At 38.1% G+C, this 15,308-nt stretch overlaps 2 protein-coding genes across 8 annotated transcripts in view; one reads left to right on the forward strand and one right to left on the reverse strand.

Annotated features, from left to right (window-relative positions):
• LOC130924133 (uncharacterized) overlaps positions 1–6,222 on the forward strand; it is a 30,740-nt gene extending 24,518 nt beyond the window's left edge. For all 7 annotated transcript variants that reach the window (XM_057850487.1, XM_057850490.1, XM_057850494.1 and 4 more), the window contains one exon: positions 3,491–6,222. The gene's annotated coding sequence lies outside the window, so the exon portion shown is untranslated. The remainder of the gene's footprint in view (positions 1–3,490) is intronic.
• cryba1l1 (crystallin, beta A1, like 1) lies at positions 3,190–10,392 on the reverse strand. The gene is made up of 6 exons (XM_057850502.1): positions 9,399–10,392; positions 9,170–9,252; positions 8,985–9,103; positions 6,090–6,231; positions 5,871–6,013; positions 3,190–4,463 (listed from the first exon to the last, which is right to left on the reverse strand). The coding sequence occupies exons 2-6, from the start codon at positions 9,242–9,244 to the stop codon at positions 4,316–4,318; spliced, it is 627 nt and encodes a 208-aa protein (XP_057706485.1). The 5' UTR covers positions 9,245–9,252; positions 9,399–10,392; the 3' UTR covers positions 3,190–4,315.
• Positions 10,393–15,308: the final 4,916 nt, after the last annotated feature.

The following is a 15,308-nucleotide window of genomic DNA, read 5'->3' on the forward strand; positions in this document are numbered from 1 at the left end:
GTCATTCACTAGATCCCCCCGTGTGTTCCTGGGATTTTTGCTTCCCGTTCTTGTTATCATTTTGACGTAACGGGGTGAGATCTTGCATGAAGCCCCAGATCGAGGGAGATTATCAGTGGTCATGTGTCTTGACCTCTATTTCCATTTTCTAATAATAGCTCCCACAGTTGATTTCTTTACACCAAGCGTTTTACCTATTGCAGATTCAGTCTTCTCAACCTGGTGCAGGTCTACAATTTTGTCTCTGGTGTCCTTCGACAGCTGTTTGGGCTTGGCAATAGTGGAGTTTGGAGTGTGACTGACTGAAGTTGTGGACAGGTGTCTTTTATACCGATAATGAGTTAAAACAGGTGCTATTATTACAGGTAATGAGTGGAGCCTCGTTAGACCTCGTTAGAAGAAGTTAAGACTTCTTTGACAGGCAGAAATCTTGCTTGTTTGTAGGTACCAAATACTTATTTTCCACTCTAATTTGTAAATAAATTCTTGAAAAATCAAACAATGTGATTTTCTGTTTTTTTTTTTTCTTCCACATTATCTCATGGTTGAGGTTTACCCATGTTGACAATAACAGGCCTCTTTAATCTTTTTAAGTAGGAGAACTTGCACAATTGGTGGTTGACTAAATACTTATTTGCCCCACTGTATATTAGAGCTGAAACGAATACTCAAGCAACTCGAGTAACTCGAGTTTAAAAACTGATCCGAGTAATTTTATTCACCTCGAGTAATCGTTTATTTTGACAGCTCTAAGCATCACGTTTTGCTCGGACTACTTTTAATGCGGGACAACGCGCTGATGTCACGTGTGTAGAGGAAGAAGCAAAAAAAAAAAAAAAAAAACTTACTGCAGCCGACAGCCGCTACAAACGACGCCGACGTTGCTAAATACTAGCTACTTTGGTAGCAGGTAGCGTCTGATGAGTCTCATAGAGATCACATGTATGTTGAACAAGATGCTAAACGACAGACTGGGCCGCGTCTGGGCAGCGTTGGTAAACAGCCGCCATCTTAAAGCAGTACAGCGCTAAGCGCTAATAGAGAGCGCTAAGCGCTAATAAATAAGATTAAATAAGACTAGCTCACGTAACGTTAGCCCTGCGGAGGGCTAGGTTTCTATTAATTATGACCACTTTCGATGCTTGGCTAACGTGTCTTACATAAAGGCTTTAACATAACATAGCGTTGTGGAGTGATGAGGGTGTAAAATAAAAACTCAATAATGCTAACTATCAATTTTAGCTCAGTAGTCATTGCTGGATAAAACACCAGGTAGCACTAGTCCCTAATGTGCTCCAATAAAGCCTGTATCATAAATTTATTTTGAACGCTGCAAAAACTCAAAATCCTATCAGGACTTACAGTTTAGACTAACTTAAAACTTAACTAGAACTTAAAAATGGCTTGACACATAGAAATTCAATTGAAACACGTGGGAAAAAATCCTAACTTTTAAGTGATGTGTGTTATCAAGCTTAAAGGCATTTTTAGATGTATGTATATATATATATATATATATATATATATAGGAGTGGGAACCTCAGGGGACCTCACGATACGATACGATTCGCGATACAAGGCTCACGATAACGATTATATCACGATACAGCGATTATCGATATATTGGTCAGAAATTGGATACGACATTCTACAATACAACTGTTGAAACGATTAAAAAAAAAAAATTAGAAAAAATACTGTTTAAGTCATTTATTAAACAGTGACACCTTTTCTGTGCAACATTGCTGTAAAATATAAATCTACTGCAAATGGTGCCCCTGCTTATATAGAAGAAACAAACCACGACCACTGATATCACTTTGAGAGATCATGATGACGGGCACCCTTAATTTATTTAAAGTTTTAAATCTTTAAAAAAAAAAAAAATAAATAAAAAGTGCCGTAGGTGTCAGCAGTTGAGCTTGGAGTGGGGCAATGATAAAATTGGTGGGTCTTTTCTTTGTATATGACCTTTGTTGCTTGGTTTGAGCACTTCCGCCATCTGCTTCAGCATTTAAGATGTCAGACTTGCTCAGTCAGTCTTCCTCACCTTAAAAACGACAAAATAAAACAAAAAATATTAGCTACTTCATAGTGTTTGAGTTGAAATCCTGATTTTTTTTGTGTTGGAAGTATTGAATTAAAAAAATATATGAATTGAATGTATAGAAATTAAAAATTCAATAAATACCTATTTTTAATATGTAGGCTACATTAATTATCATGCACATCACTTTATATATCTTGGAACCTATTCAAACCATTTTTATAGCTTATTGTATCAAAATGACAGTAATAACAGTTTGTGTAGTAAACTAGATGGAAAGTGGTTCTGAAATAGTATCAAATAAATCGGTAAATTCATGTGGGCTTGTTCGATATTCATTTTCATCCAGTTTAGGGTCCTGGTTGATTTTATATCATTCAACATCAAATGTCATCAAAATAATACATGTAAATTAAAAAGTCAATTACATTGCAAAACTTTCTTACCTCAAGTGATGAAAGCGAAGCTAACAATCTCCGGTGTCCACTACGTCACCAGCTCCCAGTGAAACTTATTTTTCTTAGACAATTCTTGCATACAGCAAAGTCCTTGTTCACCTTACTTCCTTTCTTGTTGGTGTAAAATCTAAAATGTGTCCCCATGTGTGATTTGTAGCAATATTTTTCTCATTTTTATCTCCACCGTTCTCACGGAGCTTTTTTATTTTTTCAACCCACTTGGAGCTACCTCTCCTTCTCTAGACAACTTTTGCGCACTTTACCCTCACCGCCACTTCTGAGCGCCCCTAGTGGACCGCCAAGGAATTGCTCAACAAACATTGAGCAGTTTACAGCATCCATACTCCATTGTATGGCCAATATGTTAAATAAAAGTATCGATACTTGGCGGGAGCATATCGATAACCCATCGGGTTGCAAAATATCGCGATATATCGCTGTATCGAGATATTGTCACACTCTTATATATATATATATATATATATATATATATATATTTTTTTTTTTCTTAATAAGATCTAAAGGTTTTTTGAGTGAAAGCAGTGAATTAGTCTTTTTTTATTCTAGTTACATCTGAGATACAATTGTTGGCTGTTTTCAACAATATACATCGAAAATAAAGGCATTGATTGACTGAAAGTGGTTCAAGATTAGATGAAATGTCTTGTTTTCTCATGTATATTTATAATTGCTCTTCACCTAAAAATATATTTGTTTTATCCGATTAATCGATTGAATTTTCAGTCGATTACTCGATTACCAAAATATTCGATAGCTGCAGCCCTACTGTGTATATATATACGCTGCATATAAGAATAAACATTGAATTTCAGACCACCAGTATGACATTAAATAATTTTCCTGACATTTTCTTGCCACTGTTGGACCAACCATACAGTAAGCAAAGACCAAAAAGATACAGCTTGCTTGCGAAGGTTCAGAAGAGTGACTCTGTGTCTTTTACCACCTTTATTCTCATCAACAGAGATCAACTTAACTCTGTATGCCGGAAGTGAGCAAGACAATGAGGAAGCATTGACTGGATTTATTTGAACCTGGCAAAATTTCAGAGCGCAACGAATCAACAAATAACAACAACCTGATGTGGGGATGCAGGTTAATATCATGTTGCCACGTGACAACAGGATCTAGTCATTGGTATGTTCAGGTGGAACAAAACGCCTTAAACAAGAGTGTCTTTAACATAACGTAATAGCCAGTTTATCACATTGCACTCTGTGTTATTAACCTCCTGCGCCACTATGTTGCACTTTCATAAAAAGTTCAGTACTATTCAATTATGTTTATTAGTTTTCTGTATTTCTTCATCATTATCGTCATGTATACAATATATGACAGTAATTTACTAAAATTGCAAATGTTAATACAAGATTTACTCAGTTCCATGCTTTTTTTATAAGCATTTCAGAAGGAGAAAAAAAACTGTATTTCAGGAAAAAAGACTTTATTTGCTATAAACCTGTGAGTTGGCCCCATCCACACAAAAGGCTCACACCTGTGCTACACCACAACTTGGAAATTCCCCTCTCAGTGGCCTTCAAAAAACAGCTTAGTGCTTGTTTGTGAGTTGGGCCCACGAACTACTGTAAATAAAAAGACACCTTAATCAGGTATCATCTATATCGACGTATGTGTGTGTGGACTGAAGGTTCCTGTTCTTTAGTAGTTCTGTACTGTCTCTTGTACTCAACTGTGAAACTGTGGAGTGGACTGTGGCTCCACCCAACAGGAATGAGGAGGAGAGCGATAGAAGGCAATCATAGGTTCTGTCAGTCTTGCTGTCCTCCTTTCAGTGCTGAATGCGCCTGATGGATTGGATCTGGGGCGTCTGGCAGTGGGAACCCCAGGTTTTACATTGCTGGTAGTCCCCACTGTGTCTCTCGCACTCCATGATGTACTGCTGGCCCCGGTAACCAGGAAACTGGTAGCACACAAAGCTGTGTGGAGGAATCACATTTGATGGTGTCAGTTTTTGTTATAGAATCAAACTTTAACTAGTGCAAGGAGCAGCTTTTGGATGACACTGAAGCTGGTAGTCAAAGAAGTCTTAAGGTGGTTATAGATACGTAAATCTCAACCTTATTTGGCAAAGGCAGTCAGTCATTGTACATGTGGACAATCAAATAAAGTCATGAAAACTATATGATGGGATTGAGAAATGATTTTTGATTTACTGTAATTTTCGGACTTCAGCATTTGTTCATAGATAAACTGCACTGGACTATAAGTTGCAGCTGTCTTCACTGTATTATTATATACTGTATTTTATTTACACCAAAAGATATTAACCGGTAACAATTTTTTTCGGCCACATAAGACTGTCAGAAGACCAAAGGAACCACCATTAAGCTTTGAACCAATTAGCTGCAAAGATAAAAGCTTCAAGAAGCTTCATTTGGCCATCACTGCTCCCTTGGGGGAGACAGTCAACCTCTGCTGCCACCTGCTGTCAACACTGTTGTCATCCAACATGCCTCCTAGCATGCGTTGCAGCGCTACAGATGTAAATAACAATCAAAATTAATTGTTCTGTGCTAATTAGTTATTCAGTTACTGTCCAGTTTCATTAATTGCTAGTTATGGTATTTGGTAACACTTAATTTGACAGTGGCACCATAAGACTGTCATTGGCATTAATGAATGCTTACAACAGATGTCATTTAATGTCATTTGACAAATTATTTCACTTTTGAAAACAATCCGAGCTGGACATAAATTGATTTAGTGACATAATTTGCCGGATGACACTTAATGACACTTGTCATAAGCATTCAGTAATTACCATAGTAGTGTCGTGTCATGTTATAATTATGACGATCTTATGACAGTCTTATGACGCCACTGTCACAGAAAGCGTTATCTAATAACTCAAATAAATCAAGAAATAAGCTGCACTGGACTATAAGCCACGAGATTCAAAATGAGGGAAAAAAGCAGCAGTTTATAGTCTGAAAATTACAGTACTCACAAATGCACTCAGTGTGTTTAATTGAACAATAAGCTGAAACGCTATCGTGAGTCATGACTTATTCTGCTGCTGTTATTTTCAGCTCCTACCACCAAATCGGGGGAAAAAAATGAAGCGATTTTTTTCAAAGTGTGGTACATGGCTCTCTTTAGGGGTACGCAAAAAAATGTCCACCCACTTTAAATTGTTTGGACGTCTAGTGCCGTCAATGGCAGACAACGAGTTGAGCAGTGTCTGACCAAGCCTTGTTACCAAAACCCTTGCACTCAAGTTAGTATGCAGTAATTTAATTTTAAAAGAAAAAAATATACAGCCAGATGTAGGAATCTGTATCAGTGGTATAGATAGATGAACAACATTATAATCATCATCTTACGCGCCACATTGCACATGCATGGAGCCCACTTCGGGCGTCTGCCATCCCATGGCCTGCAGTGAGGGGTAATCATCACAGATCTCCACGCTGCGTCCCATGAAGTTCTCCTTCTCAAAGATGGTCATGCGGCTGCTTTGGTGTGACTTTGAAAGAGGGGGAACCGGCTTTGGATCAAGAGGAACTGCAGAGGACTATATTTTGTGAGTGCAGAATACTCACAGCACAAGGGATGGGGCGCAGAGACATAAGGCGTTCCACGTGGTAGGCGAGGGAGCCGCTGTAGGAGTCCCAGTGGGGGTACTCTCCTCTTTCCAGGATCAACTGCTGGCCTTGGAAGTCATGATGCTCGAAACCGACCCAACTTCACAAACAGGTAGATGATGCTTTACATACTAGGCTAAGCATTCTATCATTGAAGGCATCGTAATATAGTTGCCATTAGCCAAGGGCGGAGGTTTGCATAGGGACTGTAGAGACCTAACACTACCACATTTTTCAGGATGCTCAAACTTTTAAGCAACCTTATTTGCGTTACATAATGACTTCAGTTATACAGGTCATTTAGATTATCTTCCCACAAGTTGGAAGAATAGAATTGACCCTACAATTAATAATTGAATTATTTTCAATTTTTTTTCAGACTTGCATTTACCCCTTTTAACCTGCTGAATTTGCCTGTTGATTTTTCCCCTTAAATGCACGTTTGATTGGTTGATGACTTGACCCCCCTCCCCTGCATACACACAGGCACGGTCCCGACAGAAATACAACATTCCGCCGCCTCCGCCCCCTTCGAAGAGGAGGCATATAAGCAGTTTTTTTTCGGTCAGCAGCAGCAGACACTGTAAGTAATTTAAAAGGACGTTAATGTTGTGCAGGTGGGGAAAACACAACTAGCATAGGATAACATTAAACTGCGTGAATTTGCTAACCTGCAATTTGGATTGTCCTCCTGTATGTGTTTTCTACTGTTCACATTAATTAAACTGTGAGAAATTTAGTGAACCGAGGTTTATCCCCTTCTTTCCAATTTTTATTTTATTTATGTGGTCTTAAAGCAGCCCAAAGGAGCTTTCATTTTTTTGTTGAGTTTGGCTGTGCCTGAGGAAAAAAGCAGTAGTGTTTTACCTAAAAGAAGGCATCATTTTTATTAATTTTTGTTATTCCCTAAGAGTTTTTTTTTTCAGTTATATTTAATATTTCATTGAGACAGACAATGTTGATTGGTCTTAAGACATGGATAGTTAAGAGATAATTAACAAATTTGCATTTATTGTGTATGTTAATATAATTTATGTTCAAATATTGCAATTCAAGTTTGCTAATAAAATCCAGACATTTATTTTGGAAGTTTTTCCAAATGTTTCTTTGGTAGTTTTTGAAAACAACGGTTTGACTCAAACGGTGTATCACCTGAACCAATATATATGAAAGTCACATTTATTTTGCATTCATCATTTATGAATTAGGTTCATATTCGTGAGAAATGTAAAACTGTCCCCTGTTCTTCTAATCTGTTTGGTCTTAAAAATGGACCTTCTCCAGCAAAAAGTGTACACGCAAGTTAAGTTGTTATATTGTCCCTACCAATGTTAAGACCAAACCTACACCCTTGCCTTCGACAACAACTAGTATGCATAAATGACATTCATATAAAAGACAGTTGCTCCTTGAGGTATTTAAATGTGCAAATTTATTAGACCTCTAATATAGGAGACAATAATGTTTAAAAAAAATATGGACGCAGCCATTTTGTGATATCAAATCTTTAAATCTGGTCCTGTTTAGTGTCGTAGCATTTGAAACTGGTTGTGGCAAATTGCAAAATCAGCAATTGACTGGTACTAAAAATCAGTCAGTCGATCGCATCCTTATTTGGAAGCTCTTTTAGTTTAGCCTACCCGCTCATCCTCCACTTTGATTGACATTTATGACTAGGGTTGCCAATTCCCTGAAACTAAAAGGACAACTCACTGTCACCCTTTAATTACTTTTTTGTATGTTGAATTTAAAAAAAAAAAAAATGTTTTTTTAAATTTTATTAACAGCTTTAATATTATAAATATGATAATAATTCTACTCAAACCTAAATTAGGCATATATTTAAGTGATATAAGCACATGGAAAAGCAAAACTTGTATGCAATGTATTTTAAATACAAAAAATACAAGAATAAAAACATCTGTCCTTCTAAATTTAAAACTGTATAATTTAACCCTTAAAGTCCAGAGCCTTTTTTTTGTGTGTGTGCGTGTTTGTGTTTTGAACCCGTTTTTTTAAAATACTTTTTAAAAAAGTGCAAACATAAACTCTGAAGTAAACTACATGTTGTCTCCTGTACCATAATTACAAGTGCAGTACCTCGACCAATGATATGAGCAGGATTGTCATTGTTCCATCAGCTCATTGGTCAAAAAGCAGGAGAGGCGGGGGAATGGGTTTCCCTGCATATTCTTGTAAAGCACCACACTAGTATTCCTTTTTACAAATAAGACACTGTTTTCAGGTTTCATGATAATCGCGCATACCTTGAAAACGCATTACGGAATGCCTAATTTTGTTTCTAAATACGGGACGATTCCGTTTTTTAAGGGACGGTTGGCAACCCTATTTATGACAGCAATTCAGATCTCAATTTTCATGAACATAAACTTATGCATTGCATGCAAACTTGACTAAAACACTGTCATCTTTAAATTTCTGCCACAACGAAGGTGAGCAGGAGAGCGAGTGACATGGCCTAGATAATGGGTATTCATTACAACAAGGAAGGGCGGGAAATTTGGGATGCTCACATTTGGTTGGCTAAAATAGTACCATACCGGCATTGATGAAATGTCAGCCCCCATGTCAGGGCGGCCACTTCCTGGAAATTTTCTCCACAATTAGACATCAGGTAAATTAAAAAAGTTTAACTACAGAAGCACCTTGCATCAAGACAGCAGTGCAAGCTACTCTAAGGTATGGTTTACTTTTGACAACAATTCACCCTAAGGGATTGAAATTCTCTTATTGTGCAGAGTTTACATCGAAAGTCAGCATTTATGGATGCAATCCAGACAGCTCATTTCGTCAATTTCTGTAAATAGGTGACATTGTAGCAGTGAGACTTACGCGCCACTCTCCACCCTGATGGAGCGGATGTTGTCCAGACCGCACTCCTGGATGTTAATGCACTCTGAGGTAAGCTCTAAGTTCTTGCCCTGAAAATGCTCCTGCTCGAAAACAGTCACCTGTCGAGGGGATACGAAATGAAAGTGAATTTCAAACATGAAAATCCATTATGTCCTTAATTTTACCTTGAAGACTGGCGCCGTGCCCAGTCCTGAGTTTGCCAGTGGTTGCATCAGTGGGGACCTTGTAGTTCTGAACATCTCCACTCCTGTTGCAAGACAAACACAAAGACTCGTGAGAAGGTCTCAGTTATAAAATGAATCGCCCCAAAATTAAACCTTTCGTATTTGGTCCTTTATTGAGTGCATTGTTTGACATACTTTGCTTGTAGTTGAAGCGGAGTTAAGGCCTTACCGGTTTTATTTTTAGAAGAGCTCTGAAGTGAATTCACCCGCCTCGCGTAGAATTTTGGGAGAAGCTGGCGCGTCAGTTTTATATGGCAATGCAGGTCATGCCGGGTGGGGAGGTGGGCGAGGGATGGCGTTTGGGTGGGGCGGTCCTGCAGCTGTGTGTTCACGCGAGGCTACACACTCCCTTGTAGAGTGTAGGCCTTCGCATCCCTCACGCCCTCAGGCCGCTAGTTGCCGGCTGTGACCAGCTCAGCACATATCATAGAGAAGAGACAAAGGCAGTCCGGTATGTTCGGACCCCGGTCAGCAGTCCAGCATCTATGTCTCTGCACAAAAGACCCCTGATAAGGTTGGAGAGTGAGCGGATTAACAATGGAGCATAGGGGCACCTCTAAAGGTCAGGAGGCCGGACAGGACTGCTACAGTGTAGAGGCCTTTTGCTATATCTACGTATAGCTAGCCATTTACTACCAATCACTAGAGAATGTACGTGTGATATCTTACACAATAAAATCTGAAGTTTAGATAAATGATTGTGTGATGACACTGTATTTTTATCATTCCTGTAACAATGTTATCTCATCTTTCCATTATAATATCACTGTGCCTTGAGATAGCATTTTAATTCATTCCGCTAGCACACTCATACCTCAAAATATGCATATCTCAAATCATCAATTTCTGTTGAAATGAATGGAAATGCCATTGATTGGTGTCAAAATAATGAAACCATTTTTCCCCACGTTTCATCAACTGAATGGCCATTGTCCTGCACTTTCTCATGTACCCACCTTCGCATAACACCGACATACTGGTCTTAACTCCTCTCTCCTCATCAATACACCAATAACATAAATATTTCTTGGCAGAAGATAAAGAATATATGAATGCTTGTACAGTTGTATTGTCTCTTTCCATCTGTTGCCCACTGTTCCAGTTCAATTGCCTAACAATTTAGCGTGTGCAACATTGCAACATATACAGTAACGATATATCGTTTAAACATCGCCATCGCAATGTGCGTATGCTCGATAGTCCCATCGCAAAGAAGTGCGATAGTTTGTTTTTATTAATCCCCAAACTTTTGTTCTGCTTCATGCGCTCGGCACAGCCTCACCCCCTCCCCCCTCCCAGTTCTCAGTCACTGCGGCATTTGCTCATTAAAGTTAACGATATTAAAAGATGGTTGTGTTTGATCTTACCAAAGAAGCAGAAATGTGTCAATCATCGTTTAACTTGTTCAACAGTTTCTGCAAGGAAGCGCTCGCTGGAATGAATGTTTGTGTGTGTGGAGATGTTCGAGGCAGCCTGACATGGTGTGTCATGGTAATAAAGTGATCCTAAGGAGTTTGTAATTTCTACATGTCACTCCAAGATTCACAGCCAAGATAGGTAAACAGAAGCATCTAATAAAGCCAAACATTTTTCTACTATAGAACTTTATTCTTGTTTAAAAATGATTCGGTGGGACAGTTTTGTTTAAAACTGATCATATTTATTACATTTGAAATGCTTAAAACTATATATACAGTACTGTGCAAAAGTTTTAGGCAGGACACCTGCCTAAAACTTTTGAACAGTACTGTATATATATTTTTTTAGTTATTAAATTTATTAGGATCATGGAAGCTTCCACTTGGGGAAAATATATACATACAGTATATCCTGTATATACATAGTATAATAAAAATATACAGTACTGTGCAAAAGTTTTAGGCAGGTGTCCTGCCTAAAACTTTTGCACAGTACTGTATATATATATATATATATATATATATATATATATATATATATATATATATATATATATATATATATATATATATATATATATATATATATACAGTGCCTTGCAAAAGTATTCGGCCCCCTTGAACCTTGCAACCTTTCGCCACATTTCAGGCGTCAAACATAAAGATATAAAATTTTAAATTTTTGTCAAGAATCAACAACAAGTGGGACACAATCGTGAAGTGGAACAAAATTTATTGGATAATTTAAACTTTTTTAACAAATAAAAAACTGAAAAGTGGGGCGTGCAATATTATTCGGCCCCCTTGCGTTTATACTTTGTAGCGCCACCTTTTGCGCCAGTTACAGCTGCAAGTCGCTTGGGGTATATTTCTATCAGTTTTGCACATCGAGAGACTGACATTCTTGCCCATTCTTCCTTGCAAAACAGCTCGAGTTCAGTGAGGTTGGATGGAGAGTGTTTGTGAACAGCAGTCTTCAGCTCTTTCCACAGATTCTCGATTGGATTCAGATCTGGACTTTGACTTGGCCATTCTAACACCTGGATACGTTTATTTTTGAACCATTCCATTGTAGATTTGGCTTTATGTTTTGGATCATTGTCCTGTTGGAAGATAAATCTCCGTCCCAGTCTCAGGTCTTGTGCAGATACCAACAGGTTTTCTTCCAGAATGTTCCTGTATTTGGCTGCATCCATCTTCCCGTCAATTTTAACCATCTTCCCTGTCCCTGCTGAAGAAAAGCAGGCCCAAACCATGATGCTGCCACCACCATGTTTGACAGTGGGGATGGTGTGTTCAGGGTGATGAGCTGTGTTGCTTTTACGCCAAACATATCGTTTTGCATTGTGGCCAAAAAGTTCAATTTTGGTTTCATCTGACCAGATCACCTTCTTCCACATGTTTGGTGTGTCTCCCAGGTGGCTTTTTACTTTAAACGAGACTTTTTTATGGATATCTTTGAGAAATGGCTTTCTTCTTGCCACTCTTCCATAAAGGCCAGATTTGTGCAGTGTACGACTGATTGTTGTCCTATGGACAGACTCTCCCACCTCAGCTGTAGATCTCTGCAGTTCATCCAGAGTGATCATGGGCCTCTTGGCTGCATCTCTGATCAGTTTTCTCCTTGTTTGAGAAGAAAGTTTGGAAGGACGGCCGGGTCTTGGTAGATTTGCAATGGTCTGATGCTCCTTCCATTTCAATATGATGGCTTGCACAGTGCTCCTTGAGATGTTTAAAGCTTGGGAAATCTTTTTGTATCCAAATCCGGCTTTAAACTTCTCCACAACAGTATCTCGGACCTGCCTGGTGTGTTCCTTGGTTTTCATAATGCTCTCTGCACTTTAAACAGAACCCTGAGACCATCACAGAGCAGGTGCATTTATACGGAGACGTGATTACACACAGGTGGATTCTATTCATCATCATCGGTCATTTAGGACAACATTGGATCATTCAGAGATCCTCACTGAACTTCTGGAGTGAGTTTGCTGCACTGAAAGTAAAGGGGCCGAATAATATTGCACGCCCCACTTTTCAGTTTTTTATTTGTTAAAAAAGTTTAAATTATCCAATAAATGTTGTTCCACTTCACGATTGTGTCCCACTTGTTGTTGATTCTTGACAAAAAAAATAAATTTCATATCTTTGTTTGAAGCCTGAAATGTGGCGAAAGGTTGCAAGATTCAAGGGGGCCGAATACTTTTGCAAGGCACTGTATATATATATATATATATATATATATATATATATATATATAATATATATATATATATGTGTGTGTGTGTGTGTATATTATACTTTGGGGAAAAAGGTCAAAAAACATGTCTTATATGCATCTCTTTCCAATGCTAAATCTAATAAAATACATTGAGCACACACAAAAAAGTTAAGAAATTGGGGGGGGGGGGGGGGGTTGTGCACTACTTTGCGGTTTTTCACATATCGCGGCGGGTTCTGGTCCCCATGAAACGTGAAAAACAAAGGATCACTGTAAACTGTGGTCATGGTGAGTCATCCAAAGTCTTTCTCAACAGCTATTCAAGTCAGCTAGTGAAAATTTCTTTTAAAAAATATATATATATTAGGGCTGTCAAAATTATCGTGTTAACGGGCGGTAATTAATTTTTTAAATTAATCACGGTAAAATATTTGACGCAATTAACGCACATGCCCCGCTCAAACATGAAAATGACAGCACAGTAAAATGTGTACTTGTTGTGTTTTTCGCAGTTTTGTCGCCCTCTGCTGGCACTTTGGTATGACTGATTTTATCAGCTTCAGCACCCATGAGCATTGTGTAAGTAATTATTGGCATCAGCAATGGCGGGCTCCTAGTTTATTTTTTGATTGAAAATTTTATAAATTTTATTAAAAAGAAAACATTAAGAGGGGTTTTAATATAAAAATTCTATAACTTGTACTAACATTTATCTTTTAAGAACTACAAGTCTTTCTATCCATGGATCGCTTTAACAGAATGTTAATAATGATAATGCCATCTTGTTGATTTATTGTTATATTAAACAAATACAGTACTTATGTACCGTATGTTGAATGTATATATCCATCTTGTGTCTCGTCTTTCCATTCCAACAATAATTTACAGAAAAATATGGCATATTTTATAAATGGTTTGAATTGCGATTAATTACGATTAATTTTTAAGCTGTAATTAACTCGATTAAAATTTTTAATCGTTTGACAGCCCTAATATATATATATATAAGTCCTTCTCAAAAAATCAGTATATTGTGATAAAGTTCATTATTTTCTGTAATGTACTGATAAACATTAGACTTTCATATATTTTAGGTTCATTACACACAACTGAAGTACAGTAGGTCAAGCCTTTTATGGTTTTGATATTGATGATTTTGGTAAAAAAAAAAAAAGTCAAGAAAAAACAAAAATCCCTATTTCAAAAAATTAGCATATCATAAAAAGGTACTTTAAAGAAGCTACTAACCTAATCATCTGAATCAACGAATTAACTCAAAACCCCTCCGAAAGATTCCTGAGGCTTTTAAAAACTCCCAGCCTGGTTCATTACTCAAAACCGCAATCACGGGCAAGACTGCCGACCTGACTGTTGTCCTGAAGGCCATCATTGGCACCCTCAAGCAAGAGGCTAAGACACAGAAAGAAATTTCTGAGCGAAGAGGCTGTTCCCAGAGATCAAGGCACCTCTGTGGGAAGGAAAAAGTGTGGCAGGAAACGCTGCACAATCAGAAGAGGGGACCGCACCCTGAGAAAGATTGTGGAGAAGGGCCGATTCCAGACCTTGTGGGACCTGCAGAAACCGTGGACTGAGTCTGGAGTAGAAACATCCAGAGCCACCGTGCACAAGCGTGTGCTGGAAATAGCAGAAGCGCCTGACGTGGGCTACAGAGAAGCAGCACTGGACTTGCTCAGTGGTCCAAAGTACCCACAGTCAGTGATGGTCTGTGGGTGCCATGTCAGCTGCTGGTGTTGGTCTACTGTGTTTTATCAAGGGCAGGGTCAATGCAGCTAGCTATCAGGAGATTGAAGAGCACTTCATGACTCCATTTGCTGAAAAGCTTTATGGAGATGAAGATTTCATTTTTCAGCACGACCTGGCTCACAGTGCCAAAACCACTGGTAAAATGGTTTACTGACCATGGCATTACTGTGCTCAATTGGCCTGAACCCCATAAAAAATCTGGGGGATATTGTGAAGAGGAAGTTGAGAGACACCAAACCCAACACTGTGGATGAGCTTAAAGCCGTTATCGAAGCATCCTGGACCTCCATAACACCTCAGCAGTGCCACAGGCTGATTGCCTCCATGCCACGCCACATTGAAGCAGTCATTTCTGCAAAAAGATTCCCGACCAAGTATTGAGTGCATAGCTGATATAATTAATTGAAGGTTGATTTTTTTTTTTATTAAAAAACACTTTTTTGTATTGGTCGGATGAAATATGTTAATTTTTTGAGATAGGGGTTTTTGTTTTTTCTTGACTTTTTTTGCCAAAGTCATCAATATTAAAACAATAAAAGGCTTGAACTACTTCAGTTGTGTGTAATGAATGTAAAATATATGAAAGTCTAATGTTTCTCAGTACATTAGAGAAAATAATGAACTTCATCACAATATGCTAATTTTTTGAGAAGGACCAGTATATAGTTTTAATATCACA

This window comes from Corythoichthys intestinalis, chromosome 11, assembly GCF_030265065.1.
Source record: "Corythoichthys intestinalis isolate RoL2023-P3 chromosome 11, ASM3026506v1, whole genome shotgun sequence".
NCBI lineage: Eukaryota > Metazoa > Chordata > Actinopteri > Syngnathiformes > Syngnathidae > Corythoichthys > Corythoichthys intestinalis.